The sequence below is a fragment of the Labrus mixtus genome, chromosome 20 (genome assembly GCF_963584025.1).
Source record: "Labrus mixtus chromosome 20, fLabMix1.1, whole genome shotgun sequence".
NCBI classification, from domain to species: Eukaryota; Metazoa; Chordata; class Actinopteri; order Labriformes; family Labridae; genus Labrus; species Labrus mixtus.
The window spans coordinates 3,033,156-3,056,759 of NC_083631.1; the positions used below are offsets into that span (position 1 = coordinate 3,033,156).

Sequence of the window (23,604 nt, forward strand, 5' to 3'; positions counted from 1 at the left end):
TTTCCAATTAACTTAAATTTTACAGGCCTTGGCATTGGACAATAAAGAGCAACTCCATTCCCCAATGAGGCCACAAGTGACTGAAAAACTATAATGTTCTCATTAAAATGTATGACCCAAACTCCTCAACACATTTGTAATCTCAATCTTTATTTACTTAAACAACTTTGACAAACATTTGAATACTATAATACAATGGCTTAAACCATGTAATTGTCTGAACATGCCATACAGAATCTGAAATAAATAGGACCTCAATTCCAAATTTCACTATGTACAAATGACCATCCTTACAAGCTATTTACACTTGTTGTAAAACAAGCTTTAGTAACAGGCTTATCAAGTGCCCAAAAATGACATCTTATATTATCAGATTAACAGGAAAACTAAAATGATTCAATTTATGCTTCAAGATAGTGACACACAGATCTATGAGAAGGGGCATTTTGGAGGGTAATATTGACTTCAATTGACAATCAAATTATCTGATGTTGAGTGAATGCATTTTCTATATCCAACCTGTTTAAACAAATAGTCAAGTGAAACCACACACCACAGATGGTAAGCCAATGTGCTGTTTGATATAGAGGCCACAGTTGACCATTTACTTGTGTACAATTGCCAAAATGGAAAGATCTTCCTATAAAAAGGAACCTGGAGTCAGTTTGCTTTTGCTTGAGTATCCAAATTGACCTGCTAATATTAAAAGGTCTCCCTTGGAAAAAGAGGTTATTGATCTCAATGGGACCAACCTGGTTAAATAAAGGTTAAATAAAATAAAAGTTCACTACAGCTAATTTTAACAACATCAGAATGAGGTAAATGAGCCAGCCACAAGATAAAAAAAAGTATACATTAAACAATAAAAAAAAGGCAAAACCGTTCCCTCAAAAAGTCAACAGATGTCCACAGATGGAAAATCCCCGCCTGCAGCAAAACCTGTGGGATCAGTTAGTTTAAGTGCAGGTTTAACCCAGAGGACAGAACCAGCTGATATTTCTAAGCTTAAACAAAGAGGCTACTTCAAAAAAAATTAATGTAAGCAAGTAGCCAGTAACAAAAGGAGCAACTGCACTATGGCTACATGGCTTTGAACGATCAACATTCACTTCAGTCAAGAATATGGGGTCCCACTCGACCTCCCCAACCCCACATTACATATGCAAACATGCAAGAAAAAGAGCAAATAGAAATATTGCATTTTAAAGCAAACTGTGAAAGATAAATTAGTTAACACACATCCCTTTTTAAATATAATACATTCTGAATTGAATTAAGCTTAGCTGTGCAATTTAAGAGAAAACAGAGGAGGAAAGGAAGGTTGATACGGAAGCTGTGGTCAGTAACAGACCTTTTGTCAGGAGAGAAGTTTTTCAGATGAACAGTGGAACTAAGAATATAAAGGAGCCAATTCAGAGTTGACATCTAGAGAGCATCGCATTTGCAGTGACATTCATACAAGCACAGTACAGTACAGCTTTAGGCACATGCAAGCATGTGGTAGGAACATATGCGCACACACACGTCTGTGCACCTACTCACAGATGCATTTAGAGCTGCAACCTGGAGGCAAGGTCATGGTAAAGTCAAACCTCTCTTTCACACATCACGTTCAGAAAAATGCACAATCCCAACCAGGCAAACACACACACACACACACACACACACACACACACACACACACACACACACACACACACACACACATACACACACATACACATCAGTCTTCCTTTCAAACACTTTCTTACTTTCTCTCTCACACACTCACATACACACACAATGTAATGGTCTTTCAAGTGTCCTCTCTGTTCCCACGTTGTATTTGGTGGAGGTTAATGTGGTTAGGGGATAGCCTCACACGCTCAGAGGCAGCATGCCTGGCGGGGGCACGGCTCTGGTTGCTGCCATGGAGGTCAAAGAGCTGGGGTCCAATCCGTTAACAGTCCTGCAGTTGCCAGAAGGAGGTGTACAATATTAGCAAATATGAAGAAAAAACAGCTTTAATGCAATAATTATCGTGTAATTGAGACGAGTACTAAGTGAAGGAGTCAAAACGCTCACGTCTTGTCGAAGTAGGTCGTATGTAGAGAGTGAGAGAACTTGGTGGCGTTGCTGTTGATGAGTGTGCTGTTGTCTTTCGAGTAATTTTTCCTCGCAGCCTGGTCTTTGGCAAAGTTTCTACAGGCAGCGAGCTTCGACTCCAACGCCTAGAAAAAACAACAACAAAAAAAAACACAACTTGTATTTCGACTCATCAGAAACATCTCTGTGTTTGTCCTGTGGCTGAGGACACACTGTTCTTCTGTGCTCTGCAACCTATTTATAAGTATAGAGCACAGATTTCTATCTCAGCCCGATCATGCAAACAGAGAACTTACACAACACCATATATGATGGGAATGATACCTACCCCAACTTTCCTCAGGAGATCCCCAACAATATTAAGAGCTGAGATTCGAGCAGACGGAGTGAGGGATGAGTTGCCACAGCCATTGGTCAACGCTGCACAAAGCACACAAAACAATATACAGTTTATATTTATATATATATTATATTTCCATTTCACACGTACAAAAAAAAACAAGGAGTAAGACTAGTTAGTCCTGACCTTTTGAGGTGATAAAAGGGTGCTCTATGTTCTTTCCTACAGGTGTAGCTGGGAGAGATAAAGAAGCCTGTACTGCAGAATCAATCTTGTCGATGTCTAAAGTAGGTGAGCTGGGTGCTGACATCCTGTCTGTAGTCCGCTCCCTTACTGCCAGTTCCTGTCGCAGGTCTGCAGAAGAAAAGAGTTAAATTCACTGAGTGATCCTCCATTAATCCTTAAACAGGTGGCATATTGACTCCAAAAGGGCAGAATTCATTCTTCTGTGCATCGCCTTTACCTCTTGCTTCGTCTTTCAGCCGCTGCACGGACACCAGGAGAGACTCCTTCTCATCCAGCTCACTCTCCAGGAAGGCATTTCTCTCAATGGCCTGGTTTAAACGTCCCTCAAAGTCCTCGAGAGACACTATTGTCGCCCTGTATATAGAGGGTGACGAACATGACTGTCAAACATTTTATGGATGTTACAGTAGAAAAAGTTAAAGAAAACACCTCCCCTCATAAAGCCTTGATGTGGCTTGTTTACTTCACTTCCTCAATTTAAAAAAATCTCTTAACAAGTAAAGTGAAAATGCAGAGTAATGAGACAGTCCGGACAGTCTGACCTTTTGGCTCTCTCCAGGTCGTCATTGGCCTGCTCAAGCTCTCGGACATATTTGTGGAGCTGCTCCTTGATGCTGCGCGTCTGGCCTAGGTCATCCTCTAGCATAGAAATCTGCTTATAACTCTGGGAATACTGGTGCTCCAGCTTCTCCTGATAGAGAGGGAAAACAAGGGAAGAAGAATAAAGAGCATTAGAGTGAGTGCATGTGTGTAGAAAAAGAAAAACAAGGACATCAAACAGACCTTCCACGTTGAAGATCTTTTTGCTGAGTCATGTTGTTTTAAAGTACCATTTCATACACTTTACAATAGTCTTGAGTTTCCCTATTGTTGATTTTATTACCTGGTGAATCATAAGACAGGACATAAAGATGTTCGATCACATTATTTCACTTTCAAATAGCCACTCTGTTCACTCACTCACAGTGCAATCTGTGGCAGGCCTGCGTGTCTGTGCTGTGGCCGCAGAGGCACAATGCATGATTCATGATTTCTCCGGTTCGTTACACACACAGATCATATTTAGCACTCTAACATGTTTGCCCAGGAGTTCATTCACAATACTTTTGTGCTTTGTGTAGAGAGGCTGAAGTAATTATGCTGCATGTAAACATAGGAATTTGATCACCTGAGTACCACCCATGCTTGTAGGGATTAAAGACCAGACCTGTCCTAGTAGTTTTCTTTTGTCTTTCTCTTAATCCTGACAGCCATTTAAGGAGTGATGCAGGATTACATAAAAGCGTACTTTATTGAGACCGACATGAAAGTAACACATTGTACCTTGTACTCAGGATCCAACATAAATCAGATAACCTCTTAAGTAACTGCAAATTAGTTTATTGTTGTGACCATAAAAGTGAGCTCAATCAAAAACAAGCTACACAGGTCATCAGGTACCTTGAGGTTTGACACCTCGATCTTCAGTCTCTCGTTTTCACTTTGAAGGTCTCGAAGGCGGTGTTCAGTCTGGCCAAGCTGTGCTTCCAACTCTGCCTCCAGTTCTCGGCTCCCCTCCTGAAACTCCTGCAGCTCCTCTTGGGCATCATGGCAACTGCATGGTACACAAAAAAAGACACATTAACATTTACCAGCCAGCCTGTTCACTGTCGGCCATTCAATTGTGTAAAGCTGCCTGGCTGAATGACCCCTCATGGGCATGAGCTCTAGAAAACCCACTGGCTTTTGTCCTGTAAGATGAGCCGGGTTCAGGTGGTATGTTCCAGCAGCTCTATCTCCAATGGCCAGAAATAAACCTGCATAAAAAGTCTGTCAGATATTTGTACATTTTTAACCTTCATTCCTGCCTCTTCCAAACAGGAAACAGTGCACGGCTCAGCATTGTCGAGTTAAACACTCTAAATATACAGCTCTAAAGAGACAGCTGTACTGTGACAGTAGGGGGTTAAGAAGTAGCTCAGTAGTAAAAACAGCCCTGCTGCCATAGTGGCTTCCTCAGCTGTGGGAGAGGCTAAAGGTCAAAGGTTCAAGGAGAGGGTTCAGAAACAGGATGAGGACACTGGGCAGAAAACAGGATGTGTGTTTGTGAGCTGGTCAGGGCCATCCCCATGAATGAAATCTAAAAACACACACAATAACTCCTAATGAAGTACAGGTTAACATTTAAATGTGGAAGAGGAAATACTTGGAGGTAATCTGTTTAAACCAAACTCAAGTTAATCTTTTTCTTGCCTGTCAAGAGTTTTCACACTCACGATGACACTGTGGTGAACCCTGTTCTGAGATCAGCTGACTCGCGCTGGGATAATGGCCTCACAGTGACTGTGGAATCCATGAATCAGTTGTTGTCTCGGGGTCGTTCCATACATACCAACACCACAGCGGCTGCTTCATCAGCACACTGCTAGGCCCTATAATTTCCCTGTTTGACAGTCCAGCCAGTCCTCGTTCATACTTTTTCATGGTTTAAACAACCAACAGTATTCTGTATGTGGGATGTAGAACTACAATGAATAACACCCAATGTGTGAAAATTTACAGCAAATGTGTGAATGCACATGGATTTTATGGATGCATCGATGTATTGTTTGAACTTTGCTTCAGGCTGATATCTGCCCCGTTGGCAAACATCAACATATGATGTGGGATGCAGCAATGTGTGTAGCTGATGTGAATCTGCTGTGTCGCATCGATTTAAGCTTGTATCAATCTAGTTACTATACCAAACTCCTGATACAGAATTTATTTATTTTTATTTGGCAGAAGAAATCACCCGTTACACAAACTCTAATTTTTTAAATGGTCAAACATGACAGACATGAAAAAAATATCAGAATCGGTAATTGGCTACAATGTTAATCGACACATCAGTATCAGCCCTGATTTTCACAATTGGTGCACCTCTTGTGAATATGTGTGTTCTTTTTTTTGAGAATCATAAACTGTGATGTCCAAGTAGCCCAGTGTCAACACAACCTAAAGTTTGAACATATTACATCATGGAGAGAACTTTTCAAAAGGTAACTAATCAACGGTGCATGCTGCCTCTGTAGAAGTGATCCTGTGAAAACAGATCTTAAAAACATGTGTGAGACAGGCCATGGTGAACTAAATACTTGGTGTTGTTTTTTCCATGGGTGGAAGTTTTTCCCCCTAGTACCCACAGCAGGAATTTCTCAGAAAACCACCAGGACTTTAACCCTCTCTGTACAGAGTGTAACGTTCCCCCAAATCCACAAATATAAAGAAAGACACACATGCTCAACTGCTTTCTATTACAACATACAGTAGGCCACGGTCTCTGCTGAAGGAGCCAAAGATTGAATCATTTCCTCTGGAGCAAAAACCAAAACCTTTGTGGGCACTGATTAAAAAAGCTTGTCTGGTCATTAACCCTATAAGGCTTCCTTAAACACGGGCCTTCTGTGCTGAAACGTACGACTGAGACCAATACAAAAAAAGTCTGGAGGGAAATGATTGTGTATTTAAATTTGTCCTGACTACAGATATAACCACACATTCAGCAAATTAGCATTTGCCTTTTACATAAGAGTGAGAGAGTGCAGCTTTTCAAACAAAGTCTGCCTACACTTGATTCAAGTTTGAAGCATTTTCTTATTTTTTTTGATCATGAGGAGTGCTGCCATCTCATATTTGGTTCAACATCTTTTGAAAGACAGTTCACAAAATACAAATTGACATATTGTTACATAATCTAAGTTTAGTAAACAAACGGTTGTAGTCTCTCCATGTTTGGAAAGCTGAGCAAACAGCAGAACATGTTTTGTTCAGGGAAATGTATCCAGTATGTCATAACTGATCACGACAAGATGTTAAACACAGTAGAGAGAAATCACACGGTTTACCTTTTCTTATATTTGAGGGCTTGGGACTTCCAGTAGTCAACCTCCTCGTCCTTTGTTGAAAATTTGGGAATCATCTCTTTGTCCATATCAGGGCAACCTGAGGATTACAGAGGGACATATTTATTAGCCCGTTAGCTGAAAAGGTTGCTCTCAATCAAAAAATAAATAAATGATTCAATAATGAACACAACAACTCCCATGATCCCATGCGTCTAATCAACATAAACAACCACCATTGCAAACGAAAACCCAGACAGAAATACTGTTCAAAGAAAAGCTCATGCTTTATATGTTTTCCTGAAATAAACTCCTTCATTTTGTAATGTAACTATAATGATAAAGCTTAACATAGATTCAGATCACTCAAACTGGTCGCTGACATCCTTTGCCACTCTGAGACTTGTCAGCTAGCGTTTTGTACATTTTTTCCAGAACCAGGTGACCAAAGTAACAGTTGTGACCTTGAATGAAATTACAGATTGACAACACTCAAGAATGTAGTAGTTCTAGATATTATACCATTTTTTGTATTTCTTTATTTAGGGGCTTTGGAGTTTGTCTGCTTATATTCTCACAGATAGGTCCTGGATAGAGTGGAAAACCTGGGTACAAGAGCGGGGATGGGGAATGACATGCAAGAAAGAGGCTGGGGGTCCGAGTCCATCCCCTACTTGGAGAACTAAAGCCTCTGTATATTGGGTGCGCAACCTAACTGCAAGGTTAATCAGCGACCCATTTGAAGACATTTTAATGCAAATCATTTTATATAAGATACCTGCAATACAAAAATTAAAATAGTTAAAAGTAGGACAAACCTGCACATGACTTGGTACAAACTATTTGCATCCTCTGGCATGTACAATCAGGTTCAGTGCATTCCCTTGTTATCTTAAAGCTAAACAACCAGGGAATGCACAATGTCACATTCCCCTCATTCTTTACCAAGAAGATAATCGAACAGATCTCTTTTTTTTTTTTAAGTCCAAACAATGCCAGAATGGTCCGACTGTGTCATTCTGCTGAGGTCATGTCATCTGTAGTTACTCATTAAACACTGACGAAAGAACCAATGTGTCAGAAGACTGAGTGGTCATCATGACATCTTTTTATGTGTCCAGTGCTTCCTGTACAATCAATTTGTATCCCTCCAGCTCAATGATGGGATATCCACATAACTACTTCATTAACAGCTCCCTGTGTTAATACATTTGGCAAACCATCAAACCCATCAAAGCTGTCGGTTTTTGCCTATAGTTCTCAATTGTAAACATGTGTTTGAGCAAGTGTTTCATCTTCCTTCCTGTTTGCTGTATTAACACTTTACAAGACGCTTGTTCCTCTTTTCTGGTCACCTAATAAACTCTGCGTCACTCTGTGATCTATGGGGACCAGCATGATAGGTTTCAGAAGATGATTAAACACATCTGGAAAGAGCCAAGCTGTGTGTGTTCTGTGTGGGTGGAGGGGATACAGCCACTGCGACCGACACTCCCCTTTGCTGTGGCTCCAGGAATATTCATAATCCCCACACAGATTATCAGGATTTCCTGCAGACAGGTCAGACAATCAGAATATGTAGCAAAGGAGGATACCCCTCAGCTTGAGGGAATTGGGTCAAGGAGTATTAGCTTAGCATATGTCAATAAAGCCTTCATAATGTTTTGAACAGACAAAGTAGTTTGGCCTTATGGGCAAATAGTATTTCCCAAGAAGAAGCTGGTTCGGACTCAGAAGCTGGACCGCCTGCTCTTCCCTTCAAACATTCCTTTGAGGTGGCGTCATCAACAATTTACCCACCACATGTCAGTGTGCTACTCTGAAAATCACGAAGGAAACTGGAGACCCAAATACAGAATGGGTGGAGAAAGGAAAATGTTCCTGAGCTGCTGGTGACATAACATGTTTGCCGTATTGAATGACAAAGGAGAGACTCTAAATTCCTCTAAGAAATTCATCTGATTTTTAAAGGAGACAAACTATAGAAAAACTCAACAGTATGATGCTGAATGGCTTGAATGGGATCCTGTGAATGTTTATTGATCTATGTGGGTCTACAAAAGGCATGGGTGACAGGAAACTGTTTCCATGGTGATTCAGATCAAAGATCTTACACATATAATCACCTCCTCAATAAAAGCCATAGCTATGTTTAAGCAAACTGGCAAAATAGACATAGTCTACCCCTACATGCAAATCCCCTGAATCACGTAACAGGTCAGGTTATGACAGTTCCTGTTATCTCTAATTTCAGCATCCTTTGGGGCAGTGTCAGTTTGACCCCTGGATCTATTTGTCTGTTGTAACAATACCCAGACTGACAGGACCTAAGGTGGTCATATCACTGCACTCATCTTTCTCTTAATAGTAGACATGGGAGGGGAATAAAGAGAGAGTCCGTTCACACACTCTCCTCTCTACATCCTCTTTTCTTGCAGATGACCGGGTGCTTACTAAGAGTTAAAGCGTAGACATTGATGTAGCCTAGTCACATTTGTAAACGGAGGCCTCTGGAAGGGATGAGGAGGGTTTCCCAAATGCTTATCTTTTTTTGTAGCCGCATGGATTTGCTGTCATGTTAACAACATTAAGACCTAAAGCTTTATCAGGTGTGGTGGTATATGGTCTCCTGAACCATGATAGGTTGTGAATAAAAAGCAGGAATAAAGCCAAATCCTATAAGTCAAAAAGCAATGACATTGTTAAACAGTTATCATCACGATTTAGTCTAAATTTAAAGGCTATTACAATTATTGTCCGGCCAATCATCGGTCATTTACAGACAACATTATCCAATTCACGCAAATTATTTTTAAAGAGGCCTACAAGTGAGCAGGCTCACATTTACTGTATGTCATATTCATAGGAAGTGGCATGCTGTCATCTAAATGAGGGCTCCCCTGTATACTATTGTAAACGCCTGGATATATGATACTGCGAGGTTTGACCTTAATATTTACAGTCTATGGCTTTGACAGACAGTAAATGAGAAGCTTAGCTGTACCCGTTTTGTGATAGCCTACAGCGACAACAGAGAATACCGAGTATGAGAGGTAGGAGAGAGTAAATGGCATTTAAAGTAGACATAGAAGCGAAACACCTCTCGAGCAGTGATATAAAGAAACCGAGGCTGAACACGGTTGCTAACACACCAAACACTAAACCCACCACAAAGCATTTTTTACAGTTAATTTCGGTACCTGCTCATGTCAAATCGGTGTCCCAGTGTCTTCTGTATCAGCAAATCCTCTCCCAGTCGGTATTACATCCAACAAACACGCACACACCTCTACCCTGCCCCGGCCTCGGATGATACTGAAGTGACAGACCTGTGTTTAGGAAATTGCCAACGCGTCTCCCGGAACAGACGTAAATCCTGACTCAGACGTACGCGCTGACGTCATGCACGCTTGCGTCAGAAAAGGGCAGGGCTGCTACAGAAACAGATGTAGTAGAATGAGCCGCACCTTCTTTATTTGGTCGGTCATTCTATAGTTATTGGGCTATACAGCTTTCCCTACAATGACCACAAGATGGCATATTATTGCTACACAATAAACCACTACAGTGGGTCACTGAACACCAACACAATACGACCGTAATAGCCACAATAAATAGTTTATTATATTGAATTATATTTAAAGTCTATGATTAGTTATAATTTATTTTCTAATGTTATTGAGCCACTATGTCTTTGTAAGTCTGGAAACCGACCAAAACAAGGAGGGCTTTTGCCTAGGGGCTTATTTGAAGTTGTACCAAAATCAAATAAATAGGCCTAACCTAAAAAAAAAAAGAAAAGAAAGGCCTATGCTGTACATTTAATCATTTTAAGATAAAATATAATTAAGTCACAGAATCATTTTTCTTAAGTTATTTCACAAAAAGGCCATACAGTACAACCCTTAAAGTCAAATAGACATGCTAGCCTGAATCTAGAAATTCCATGACTACAGTAGATAAACAAAGGTTTTAAATAATATCATCAATTAAAAGAATGTAGGATAATTGTTATGGAATTAACTTATAAGGACATACAGCACAATTTAAGGAAAAATAACGTGAACCAGTTGGGCAACTTGAACTGCCAATAACACCTCCAGGGGACCCAATCAGTCAAGTCACTGCAGCTCCAGGTGGCAGGCCCTGTTTTACAAGGCGCAGCTCTCGCCTCCACCCAAAGCGTAAAGTAAAGAGAGAGTCATGAGCTGAGAGGACAAGACCTTGAAAGGAATTCGCACATACGTTTACCACGGAATCTACTCAACTCTCGTGCCACAGTGGTTGTTTTTCCTTCCATGGCATTTTACCAGGACGATAGCCAGGAAGACGCACAAGAGTGTCCAGTGTGTTATGAGGGCCTGTCGGGTGCTGAGAGGACTCTGAGCTGCGGGCATGTTTTCTGCCACGACTGTCTGGTCAAAACGTTGGTCAGCATCAACAGTGATGGAAAAATCAGAGACACAATTGCTTGTCCTATATGCCGACATCTCACATTCATCAAGAAACAGAAGGAAGCGCTGCTGTCCCTCGCGCCGGACAAGGATCCAGATGAAGGGCAGACGTTGGAGGTACCTCTCCCTCTGCCGCTTGGACAGCTCCAGAGCGCACGGCGCGCCTCCGAGAACACTTTGCCCAGGGGGTTTACCTGGGTGGCACCCTGCCTCAGGTGGGTGTCTGAGCGAGTCCGTCGACAAAGGCTGATCAGACCCAGCCATAAAGCGTCTCAGATCTTTATCATCAGCGCTCAAGGGCGACCCATGGTTGAGGAAGATGCGCACAGCGTTGTGATGACTGTGGTTCAGCAGCAGCGCAGGAGAAGACGCAGGATTTGCACAACTGCACGGTGCCTGTTTGTTTTATTGTCAGCCTTTACTATACTCGCACTTGTAGCAGCAACCTTACCCTGGATTTTGTTGGCATAGCCCAGTGATATGGATGTTTGGATTATGAAGTGTTAAAAATGGAATGACTGACATTTATGGAAAACATCTTGTGATCCAAGGAAAAACTTCATCAAGCACTTTTGCAATAAATATTTGAAGCAGTTTTTTTGTCCTGACGTACAAAACATGTTTGGTGGAGTTTAAAGAATGGTAAATGAAAATGTACATTTGGGCTCGCTTGTCTGGCAGGCTGTATGATTACATTGGTATTTCCTTATCTGATTTAAAGGTAAAGTCAGGAAGTGAATAGACATGCCTGTGACATTTATGTGCATCACCAGGCAACAGTGGAAAATAAAATAGACTAAAGGTGAGGAAAGCCTGACATACTCTTTTGTTTTGCATTCCTGTCAGTGACATGTTTGACCTGTTTTATCAGATGAAAACATGTCCAAAATTGTGAACAATTTCAAAAATGTCTCTGAAGGATTTTAAACATTAAAAGGGCAGACTTTTTCTTTAAGTTGTAATTTAAGTCAATGAGAAAAAATGCAATAAATCCACTCAGCTCAATCCCACTGCTGTAAAAGTATCTCATGTATTGTTGTGTTACCCTGTTGTTGGAGACCAGTTTCCAAGCAACTTTTAAAGACAAAAACTGTCCAACTAAAGAACAAACAGCTTGAGTGGTCTCTCTGTCTGTTATTGCCCATAGGCTATACTGTTTTGGCAGCAGGTCGTGAGCTCAGTTTCAGTGAGCTAAGTGTGATAATAAAGATCCAGTTCAAGCTGTTGGGATGGCATGTTGACAGACTCTCCTTCTCACATCACAATATCAGATTTATATTCAAAGCTCCAGTGAGGAACCTTAGGGTTTTGTCAATTTTGGTATCCCCTGTGGACAAAGCACCTCTTATCTCTTTGCTGGTTTTGTCCTGTTCATACAGTATATACCCTAAAACTCTATAGCCCGGGCTTTTTACATGCTTGTATAAAATGACCCTGCCTGTATTTGGGGGCAGACGTCAATAATTATTTCCAAACAAAACTTTTGCAGGGTAAAAATTGAAAGACTAAAATTGTAAATTTACTCCAGAAATAATATTTAAATGTATACAAAATGAGGATATCGATTAACAAAATGAACTTTCAAATCACTGATTTGATCTCTCCCTGTAAGCCACCCAAAACAAACCTGCTGCATATATTTTTGATCCTCAAACTAATCAACACTACATGTACAGGGGCCTCGAACTGAGACCTGCCTTTATATGTCAAAACTTACAACAACACCAGGCTAGTAAAAGAGACTCAGCCTTAAATTGGGTTGGGCTTTTATTTGAAGTTTTACGGTAAGTTGTACTTTTTAACAAAAGTGTTTTAACTGTCGAAAATGTAAAAAAAAATCTGTCTCTGCAGAGTGATGTAGATAACTTTGTCTGACACCTACCCAGTTTCTAGGAATAACAATACAGAAATATTTATGTCGATAATTAAATGAGCTTTTGTGGCTCATAGAGAGGCATCTAAACTAAGTTTAGTCTGTTTCCTAACTGGAGCTTTAAAATAGAAATTATCATAATTTCCATTTAAAAACTTCACAAACACAACTTTCCAAACACAGTTAAACAAAGATCAGATAATTGTATTAGAGCCTCAGTATCATCCTATACAACGCGTGACTGTGTGATGTAAAGACGGTGTAAACAGAGCCACCTTTAAAACTCTCAGTGAGAAATAATTGATGCAGCCGTTCTGAAGGAGCAGGTAGAGATGAGCTGTGTCTGGCTGTTGGCTGTAAAGAGATACACTGACAGACTGTAGCATCAAGTTACCACGGGGCTCTTCAAGAGTCCAGATTGAGACAGAAAAGAGGGGACCAGCATTATGCAACCCAGGCTGGTTTTCAGACAGAGCATTCTCAGTATCACCACCATCTGGACAAACGGGTTCACTCCTACAGTTTCCTCCTGTGTCAAGCCTTCATCCATCCTGCTCGGCCTGTCCTACAGGTTACTCACTTTAAGAGGCTTCTGCTTTCTAAAGTCATACCTGGTTTCCCTGAGTGTGGGAGGAGGATGACTGTAATTTTCATTCATGTATTATTTGATGAATCAGATGTTTTAAATCATATTCTGGATGGAGGCTTAATTGTCAGTAGGTTGATCAAAAGGGACTATGTAACTGTAAAATTAGTAAAAGTCACTAATTTCAAGGCAAAACGTCATAACTAAAAAACAAAAAACACAAGCAATTTGTTGTGTTTTTCCACCGGTAAGATCCTGATAGCCGTGGCAGGATTCATCCACTGGGAGAAGTAGAAGAGAAACTCTGATTGTTCACTTTCAAATACAGACACTCATGTCTCCTCTATTTATACAACTATTTTGTAAGTCCTCAAAGTTAAAAAGTTTTATCTTAAAATTGACTTAGTATCAAAGTTAAAGTACTGGTGGTTCTGCTGTAGAATGATTTAACATTATAAACTGATATAATGTATATTGTTGGTTTACAGTACTGATGAATCCACATATGAGCTGCATTTTCACTGTTGTAGTTGTTGATGTGAAGTAGATTCAACTACTTTTTCATATCAAGATGTCCACTCAAAAGTTTTGATGGGATAAATGGAAAAGGTACAGAAAAAAAACAAATACACACATTTGTTTTCCTATTAATCTTTTTTTCCAGATACAGTACTTTTACAAGTTTGGATTTAAAACCTGTTTGAAATGATTCCCTGCAAGAACAAGTTTAGAGGGGGAAATGTCTGTTTTAGTAGAACTGCTAATAATCAAAGTGAAGACATCCTAAACAAGTCCAGAAATAAATGTTCTAAGAGGTCACAAGCCTAAATGGAGAGGCAGGAGCTCTATCTGTGGGTTTGGGACTGGTCAGTTCAAGTCCAGGTAGAGACCAAACTGGTTTATGGGAAGGTGCCAGTACACTTCCTGGTATTGCCCCTGAGCAAGGTCAGCAGCATCCTCACTCTGACATCTCTCCTCAGTGCATGTCCACAGGATCTTATATGTGCATGTATTTTTATTCCTGGCCTGTGTGTGGAGCTTGTTCAATCACAAAGTGAAAAAAAAAAAGAGTCCCTTCTGGGATTAATCAAGTACAGTATGTTTTCTTCTTCTAATGTTTTTACAAAATGCACAATAATAGTTTGAAAAAGTAGCCAATCTTAAACTTTAATATAATAATGTAATGGCGTAGATGTGGAGCAGATATTCAAATAAAGTTTTTTTTAAAATGTAGAAAAGTAGAAAGTAAAAAAACCTCAAGTATTCCTTTGATTTCAAATATCTTTCCCAGAAAAAAGTTACACACAATAATCCACATGAACCAGGTGAGATTATTACAAATGTAGAGTTTAATATATATATTTATTTCTGACATTCTGATAAGGATTGCAGGTAGGCTTCACAGTACACACTGTGTTCCACTTGATATGCTAAGCAGAGGAGGGAGGGAGGGGGGGAGGGGGGGTGGGCATGGTGGGCATGGTGGGCTCGACAAGCGGCAGGTTTCGTTTTGTACACTAGTAGTGAAAGCAGAAGGAGGCAGTACATCCACAGGCAACATCTACTCCTCTACCGTATTGCTCAAAACCACACCGGGCACCATTCATCCTGATCCACATTCTCTTTAGTCCGTCTTTGCGTTTCACCCCTCATACAATCCCTAAAAAGACAGTGATTGACACAAAACGTGGATTATCAAAAAGACTATCTAAGCGCATGCATGACACATTTTCAGATTTACCTTTTTTTATTTCTCTCGGTTAGAACCCCCAACCCCTCAAAATGTAAACAAATTGAGCTTTACGTCAGACCCTAATATTGGCGGTGAGGTGACATAGGAAAAGTAGGTCTATGCGGTACATAAAAAGCTTGATCAAACTATGTAACAATGTACCATTTGGTGCAAAAAGGTGGCTCCCATGAATATGCTCTTTAAAATCAACGTGAGTTCATTAACAGGCTGAAATTAGGTATGAGATTAAAATCATGATTTGTGTTTCAGGGGAGGTTACAGATGCTTTTTTTGTTCCTTTCAGCAGCAGAATTATCACATCTATAATGAATATGAATGCATGCTTACTGTAAGTTCCAGATATGATGCACAAAAGCATTACAGTAACACTGCCCTGCACTGATAACAACACATGCCAACAGGCCCTAATTAACCTTCATCCAAACACAAGTGCTCATTTGCCCTGCACATTATTAAAAAATCAGGTAGCCTACAGTTGAAATCGGAGTGAGTCACATTCAGTCTGCACACATACTGTAGAGAGAGAGAGAGAGAGAGAGAGAGAGAGAGAGAGACCCCGAACCCCCTCGTATAAATGTATGGATCCAGCAAGGAAAATAAAACCTCTAGTACACATTAATCATGTCTATAGTTCCAAAATGACAACCAGTGTGAGGGCACTTGCAATTGTTTTCATACAGCATAATCACCACAACTATCAATATAAGAATCAACATCACCAAAATCTTCATAAACAGAGTCCATTAAGAACACACACTGATGCATACTGTACTGTAGACCACTTTTGGAGAGAACCCAGAGTTTATTTTGTCACTTGTAAACTCACAGGTTAAATAAACTTAAAGAAAAGTTATTTGCGATAAAAATGGATGGCTTGTTTTTCTGTAGGTTTTTTGGGGAGGGGTGACTTTGACCACTTTTTTTTTTTGGATTGAGGTGGATCAGTAAACACTGTAATTGCACTTTAATTGACACATTTTATTGTCCCGAGACATTTTTTGTATGGAACTTAAAAAAAGTGACACTGCAGCATCTGTTATTCGACTGAATTTGTCAAGCTCTGATTAATTCGATTCATCGTCTGTGGTGAGAATAACAACACCAGAAATGACACCACAGTTATCCACTTTAGAAGTGTCAGATTTATTATTATTTTTTGCACTTTGCCTCTCTAATTGTGTGAGCACATATTTATTCGACTCGCTGTAGTCTCTCCTAGAATAATATAGGACTGCATTTATCCTCAATATGAATAATTCAAAAGGTCCAACAGTGCTCAAAGTGATCTCATCATTTATACAGGATCGTTCAAATTAAGGACTATAAGGAAACAAAGGAAATATAGGCTGGTTGGTTTGCAACCCGTTAGCGCCCTAGCATGTTTGAAGTCAAAGCTCAGGAGACAGAATTATTAAAGACTACAATTGATGTCTAGCAGAAGGAAACATTCTGCATTTGTGTTGCAGCATCGTTGTTACCTGGTGTTCATGTGAAACATTATGAGTCTACAGTAAACTTGTTCACTGTGTGCGGGGACCAAAAATAACATCAAATTTTGAATCATTACATTTTTCTACACATGATAAATATCAGCACATATATTATTATTATTATATATTCTCCAGATATGCACTTTACATATAGATTTCCTCTCAGATTTATATACATCAATTTATGTACAGTCTTTGTATTTACACAAGGGATCAAAAGGTTGCTGAACCTGAAGCACTTGAAAACAAGGTTAAGAGAGAATCATACAAACCTAAAGGCAGTGTAGTCATCCATCCATCGTCATCAAACTGTAACAGCACATGGGGTGGTCTAAATTTACTCTCCAAGGACAACGACAGCAGAAAACACTCACACAAAAATCAAAACGCTGCCACTCTGAGGCCCTTGATCCGAAGCGGGTTAGTTCCTATTGGCTCGTCATGCAAACACGACATGGTGCTATCTTTAAAAACTGACTAAGAGATGCATGTCCCAAAAAAGAAAAAAGGTCATTTACAGTAACATTCTTCTTATACTGTGCTGGTATAAAGTGAGTTAAAGTGTGTTTACCTGCACGAAGGTAAACATCAGATAAAGAACTACGGTTGAAATATGTGAAAGAATAGGAGAAGTAAAGACTGGGTGTAATAAGATTCAAACTGCATCAAATGTTTCATCCTGCAGGCCAAACCTGTCTCTATAGGGCTCAGCATTTTTTTTTCCTAATGTGCACAAAGCTTGAATACCCTGTGAGCAAAACAACCAGACTGCTCTCTCACTCTGCCTCTCCGTTTCACCCTGAGGATGGGCTTTGCTCCTAACCACGTCGGACTCTGAGTTTCCCTAACCAAAAGTTGTACAACTTGTGAGTATCATATTGCAATTTGATTGCATGTTCTAATAAGGCAAAATAAAGTTTAAAAAAACCCCACAGAAATACAGACCACTGCATCAAACAACAAAAATGAACAAAGCAAAGCAGGAAAAAAATCATTAAATGTAATACTCATCTATTATTCCAGTCTTTCCTCCTAAAGGCAACTGTTCCTCCACTATGGCATTTTGGTGTTTTTTTTTTGTTCTATTACATTTATGTTCTAGCGAGCATTTGTAAGAGATGAGATTCTTTGCGGCCTGCAGCAGATGTGCTGGACTTCTGGTTTCAGGTGGGCATTGGTGAGGCCAGTGTGTGTTTCCATCAGGGCCAGCAGGTGGCGACAGTTAAGAGTATGTGCAGCCATAGGGGTGCTGGTAAGCTGTGATGCCTTAGCGTCATAGAGTGGTGCTCTGGGGCTCCTCCTCAGGCACAGCATCCCCCTCTGGAGAGTCTGTCACTGCCCTGGACCTCCTGCAAGGGGCACCGCTGAACTCATCGATGAGGCTGTCCAGATTGACATTGATGGAGGGGATTTCATAATTGAAGATATCTAATGGTGAGCATGGCGGGAGAGGTGAGTGTGATGAGCAGAATGGTGACGATGAGCAAGAGGAGGAGGAGAAGGGGGCACATGATGATGGAAATGAGGTGTAAAAACGGAAGAGAGCAGAAATAATATTAATCGTTTTGAGTCTGGACTCATGGTAAGTGGCATATGATGTCTTCCCTGATTGAAGTAATCAGTAAATTACATGTGCTTCACATTCTACACAGGGATGTTTTTAGTGTGATGATAGTCACACCAAACTTGGTAGCAACTAGTGTAATAAGTCACAGCTTCTTCTTTTGTCTTTAGAGACAGCAATAACAGATACTTTGTCAGATAAAATACAATAACAAGTCAAAATGACTGCACGATGACACATTACTGTACACGTTTACAACAATGGCCAGATAAACCAACACAGAGGCAACAAGATGTGTGTGGAACTCTGTGAAAAAAAAATGGCACCAAGACACCAAGTGGGCTTGAAGTAACAATGGAAATCTCATGAGGACCGGATACAGTATTTCCTCGAAATAAAGGTATTCTAATGCGCTGCTGCATTTACTGAAAGCAGCAGGTCCAAGCAGAGACTGATGACTACTCCTGTGTAGGAATGGGATGGAGCGTGGCAGTGTAGTAAGAGGGAGCAGAGGTTATAAAAAGCAATGAACCTGCCAAAAGGAGGAGTGGGGGTTACCTGTGGCCCCCTGATACCGGTGGCAGGGGTGTTAGAGTAGGGGGGGGGGGGGGGGGATGTCTGCTGGCATAGGGCTGGGAATGGGCAACGAAAAAAAGGGAGAGGGGCTTTAGGATGGACCTTTGTAAGCGACGGCGTCTGCAATGTGAGTGCAGTGTGGTGCACTCTGGGAAGTCCTTAAGCCATGCACTATTGTTTGGACTACAACATCATGCAAAGAGGAGGAAATAGGGAAACTGTTCTGATTGAGAGCTACTGGTTGGTTGGTTTGAGGCAGGCTGAAGGAGACCCCAGAGGCAGCCACAGCACGAGGCCAGGCAGTGAGATGGAGCGCATGGGCGGGGACGGTTCTGGCTTACCCTAAAAGTCCCCCTCACACTTAGCCCACACTGAATCCCTGGCCTCACACAGCTGCAAGGTGCACAATAGTAGCAGGGGGAACAAGAGAATGATAAATATAACAAAGTGACAGAATGCTTGGTATAAAATGACAGAACACCTCATCATCAGAACATCATACTGCAGACAGAGTCTGGGGGTTTGTCTGGCTATGTGTCCACGCCTGCTGGACGTTTAGAGATACTGGACTGGTGTGTAAGCCTCTGACCTACCTCTGCCGAGTGAGGGTCTGGGTAACACAGATATACAGAGAGCACATGATGAATCTAATGGCAACTTCCATACAAGCAGGACGGGCTATGCTTGTCTGATGTTTCCACACATTACCCAGAAACATCATCACATAACACAAGCAATGAATACATAGGTCAGGAGGTTTGCTCACTATAGTAGCAAAAAAAATGCTAGTGTTTACACTTTTCCATTCTCAGGCATCTGTGTCTAAAAGGCAACTTTTTCTTTTCATTCAGACATTCATTTGGGAGCAGTCACTATAGGGGAAAGGTGTCTTTACATCTACAAGTCCTACAGAGTCCTACACTCGTCCACCGTCTCCATTGGACAGAGCCACAGCAAGTCTGAGAGAGGGCCGCTGCAGCCCCACCTGTGGTGGCGGCGGGGGTGTTGTTGCCAATGGCTGATGTTTACCTGTAGACATGCTCTCCCCGGGAGACAGTCCATCCAGGAGACCCTGCTCCAGGGGCTGGGGAATTGGGGCCATGGCCTGACCAGTGAACCCTGCGGGGACTGTGGGTGGCTGCGGAGGGGGCAGGCTGGGTCTCTGCCTGGGCTTAGGGGCGGGCCGCGACTTGGTGAGCGTTCCTGTCAAGGACGGTGGGGACGAAAGCGAGTGGGGCGCCCCTAGTGGGGTCTGCCCGGGGGAGGATGGGGGCACTTGCCCTGGAGGGCAGGCCAGTCCATAAGGGGAAGGGGTGCTAGGTGGTGTGGGTGACAGGCTGACCGGTGACGGCTGACCTGTCGACTGGTCGGACATCCCACCAGACTGGCCGTAAGGGACCTTTGGGGGCACAGGGGCCAACTTCTTGGAACCTGTAAACAAATAACACAGTCATATTATACTGTCTGATGTGAAGAAGAATCCTCTCAGACCGAAGGCAGAAAGCTCATACTGGGAGAAAGAGGCTCACCTTTGCGCAGGGTGTGTGGACTGTGCTCTGTGGAGTGGGGCGACTGGCTGCTGCTCTGAGGACTACTGCTGGGAGGGACTGTTGGACCTGCCACCTGGATGGCTTTGTGTCCAATTACAGGGGAGAGCTCTTTACTCTTCAATGAACTGAAAAAGACAAACAGACATTAGTGTGTGAAAGCATCAGACACAGTGTACACTATATCAGTATATATCATGTATGTATATTACCTCAATGCCACTATCACCACCACCACCATCATCATCATCATCACCAACACATGTTAGTGTATCACTGCATTCAGTACACTGTTTTTAACATTACAGTATTTTCTGAAACCCACAACATGATGTCAAACAAAGCTTAATGAAGGCAAGCAAATCGTTTTCAATCCAAACAGAGTAACATCTGTTAACATTACACCTCTTAATTTTATAGTTTAACATAAAAAAAAAAAAAAAACATTGAATCCGTCCGCACATTCAAACAACATCAAAAATGATGGACACTGATTTATTTCCCATAAAAAAAAGGACATAAGATGGCATTGGCATGTCAAACAGTTGCATTTTGAATTGTTAAAAGACAAAATCAAACTCAATTCATGACCTCTGTACAGGTTTATAGTTATGATGTTGACTCATCTACAAGACTCAATCTCAAAATGCTATCCAAAAAACCCCCCCAAAAAACACTGAGCTTAAAGATTTCTTTCCCGCCTCAGTGAACAGATGGTGTACACATTTATATCCACAAACACACAGAAGGAAGTACAAGAATGTCTCTTGTGGCAGAAACTCACATATTTACTTTGTTCAGTTTGTTTGTGTGTACCTTGTATAGTACTGGAAAGACTGTAGGTACACACCTGAAATAGTCTTTGCATGTTACCTGCTTTATGTACTGTTAATTTGTTCACTCTACCAAGGACCCCAGTATGAATCTTTGTGCTGAAAGTTTTTTGGTTGATAGCTGCTGTAGTGCTAACTAAACTGTAGTAAATTATTTGATACGATTTATATATTGAGACATTGGCTGGTCTTGTGGTGACTAAATACATACATTTCTTAAATCTGCGTAGTCTTGTGTTCTAAGGCACTGCAGTGGTTTTACAATTATAAAGATGAGACAGCAGTAATGTGTTAGCATTAGCAAGTGTAAGCATTAAAAATATTTTTTTCCCCCTTATGTCTGATTCCAAACAGTCCTACATTTGGCGTATATTAACTTTAGTCACTTGGGTACTGAAGGAAATCTTTAATTCATCTCTGCATTAAGGATAAATCATTCATACAAACTAGTAAAGATACCAATCATGATTTAACTGTCATGAATGACCACAAGAGAGCACCCATACTGCAGAAGTCACGATTTGGATTATGGGACTTCCAATTATCAGCAATCTCCTGAAATCCCTGTGAGCCATTTGAATTGGACATCATGGAGATATCAAATCAAGAGAAGGGGTGTTATCAAATGAGCGTGTGTCTGACTGCTGACAAAGATTTGCTGTAATGATACAGGCTGTCCCATGCGGCCGTTGTATCACCAAAGACCTATGAGTCAGGGGACTGCAACTGCCACTCAAAACAAACTCAGCACTTTGGCTCTGGCTGAACGATGCTCATATTATAGAGTTATATATCTATACCATACATTATTACCAGGACGTAATTGTGATTTCTTTTTTGCAAATCTTCAAACATGATGTTTCCCCTCCACTGGTTAGTAAAAAAAACTGCTGCAAACTGTAGAATAAATACATTCATATGCTATTTGGTAGCCATATGCAGCATTTTCCATGTATTTATCATCTACTCAATACCAGCATGAAACTGAGCGCTATATAAGCCAGTAACATCCTTAGTTGCTAGGCAACCCCCATGAGAGGCATCCCCCGACAACCTGAATGTTACAGAATCTGAGATATGTAATTCGAAGGGGGAGGGAGAAAAAAAAGCAAAAAAGAAAATATGAGCCAGCGAGCTAGAGGAGAGGAGAGATACAGCTGCCACTCTGTGAGACATCCACAGCGGCCGAGGGTGTGTTGTATTTACCTAGTCAGCCTGGGGGGTCCTCTCTCTCGGGCACATGGACAGGCAGCCCACGGCGGGGGTGGGGGCGCGGACGAAGGGAGGCTAGGGGGGTTGCCAAGGGACTGGTCATGGCGGGTAAGTACCAAGGGAGTTTTGATGTAGAGTGGTGAAGCATTAGTATCTGGTGGGGGGGCATGCAACATGTCGCCTGGGGGGCTGTGCTTGGGGAAGTGCAGACAGCTGGGTTTGGGGTTGGAATTGATGTCAAGTGACGAGGAGGAGGAGGAAGAAGAGGAGGAAGGGGGCGGAGCAGGGGGTGTGAAGCCAGACCAGCGCAGCGGGGGCGGGGGTGAGGCGGGGGGCTGAGACTCTGGACCCGGTGCCACAGGGCGAGCGCAGGGTGGGGGTTTGGGATAGAAGTGGTGAGGTGCAGCGTGGCACGAGGAGGTTGGGTAAGGGGGGGGTGGCCGGTCCTCCCCTGGGGGTGGGTGGGCATGAGAGGTGTCCGGCCGATTTGGCAACACGTTGTCTGAGCTGTAGATATTAAGAGAATAGACAGCACACACAAAAAACAGCTCTAGTGATTGAACAGGGAGACGCATTGGAGCGATAAAGGATAAGCTGTTTTGATGATTAGGGTGTTAGTGTGTTAGTTGATCCCGAGCCAAAAAACAGAAGAAAAAAAAAATGCATTTTAGGGTGGGTGGTGGGCACCAAGCTCAGCACACAGTCAGCTTAGTGCAAATACAAAGACAAGCACAAAGAAACAGCAAAGGAAAATAAAGTTTTATTGCCAAAGGAAAAGAGTTTAGCGTGTTGATCACCTTGTGTCTGCACACTGCATGGAGCTGTGAGGACCTGTTGTCAAAGTGCAGTGCTGGTCTGCAGCTTACAATATTATCAAGCTGAGCTAATAACCAAATATCTCCTCTTTGCTGCATATGGAAACCCTATCTGCCCGTATCCTACAGTATAGCATATGATTTGTTTGCATTGCATGTCCTGCAGTCAGCCCAGGGCAGTGTGAAACAGACACAAAACCCTTTCATCGGCTGAAAGAGCCACAGGAGGAGGAGGGAAAAGCCAGCCAAGCCAGAAGCCATATTATCTCTTGTCCGCCATACAGGCAGAGCCAGCGACCATGAGGTGATTATTCATGTGCTCAACTATGATAATCATGTTTAAAAAATGGTGAAATCAGTGTCAACA

General features: G+C 41.7%; 3 protein-coding genes across 7 annotated transcripts in view; 1 reads left to right on the plus strand and 2 right to left on the minus strand.

Moving 5' to 3' along the window:
• Positions 1 to 129: 129 nt before the first annotated feature.
• On the minus strand, positions 130 to 9,893 carry ndel1b (nudE neurodevelopment protein 1-like 1b). Its single transcript, XM_061027162.1, has 9 exons — positions 9,735 to 9,893; positions 6,538 to 6,634; positions 4,112 to 4,265; positions 3,214 to 3,362; positions 2,889 to 3,025; positions 2,612 to 2,779; positions 2,414 to 2,505; positions 2,065 to 2,210; positions 130 to 1,948 (listed from the first exon to the last, which is right to left on the minus strand). Exons 2-9 carry the CDS (start codon positions 6,621 to 6,623, stop codon positions 1,858 to 1,860), a joined length of 1,023 nt encoding a protein of 340 aa, XP_060883145.1. The 5' UTR covers positions 6,624 to 6,634; positions 9,735 to 9,893; the 3' UTR covers positions 130 to 1,857.
• A 773-nt stretch (positions 9,894 to 10,666) lies between these two features.
• LOC132954572 (RING finger protein 222) lies at positions 10,667 to 11,767 on the plus strand. Its single transcript, XM_061027164.1, has one exon. The coding sequence runs from the start codon at positions 10,833 to 10,835 to the stop codon at positions 11,457 to 11,459; it is 627 nt and encodes a 208-aa protein (XP_060883147.1). The 5' UTR covers positions 10,667 to 10,832; the 3' UTR covers positions 11,460 to 11,767.
• A 3,006-nt stretch (positions 11,768 to 14,773) lies between these two features.
• Positions 14,774 to 23,604, minus strand: part of arhgap44a (Rho GTPase activating protein 44a) — a 31,881-nt gene continuing 23,050 nt past the window's right edge. For 2 of the 5 annotated variants that reach the window (XM_061026283.1, XM_061026282.1), the window contains 4 exons: positions 22,417 to 22,929; positions 20,360 to 20,505; positions 19,860 to 20,261; positions 14,774 to 18,118 (listed from right to left, as the gene is read on the minus strand). In XM_061026283.1, the coding sequence (XP_060882266.1) occupies positions 17,964 to 18,118; positions 19,860 to 20,261; positions 20,360 to 20,505; positions 22,417 to 22,929 (1,216 nt within the window). In that variant the 3' untranslated portion in view covers positions 14,774 to 17,963. Of the gene's footprint in view, positions 18,119 to 19,171; positions 19,224 to 19,859; positions 20,262 to 20,359; positions 20,506 to 22,416; positions 22,930 to 23,604 lie in introns of all 5 variants that reach the window. The other 3 variants (XM_061026284.1, XM_061026285.1, XM_061026286.1) reach the window with 3 other exon arrangements.

Bases quoted from the DNA above. Each gene is read 5' to 3' on its own strand.
- LOC132954572 (XM_061027164.1), top strand. From the start codon at position 10,833: ATGGCATTTTACCAGGACGATAGCCAGGAAGACGCACAAGAGTGTCCA.
- ndel1b (XM_061027162.1), bottom strand. From the start codon at position 6,623: ATGGACAAAGAGATGATTCCCAAATTTTCAACAAAGGACGAGGAGGTT. The intron at 2,780-2,888 runs GTAAAGGCGATG...TTTCTTCTGCAG, and splicing joins GCTGAAAGACGAAGCAAGAG to ACCTGCGACAGGAACTGGCA. The intron at 1,949-2,064 runs GTGAGCGTTTTG...TGGCAACTGCAG, and splicing joins ACGACCTACTTCGACAAGAC to GACTGTTAACGGATTGGACC.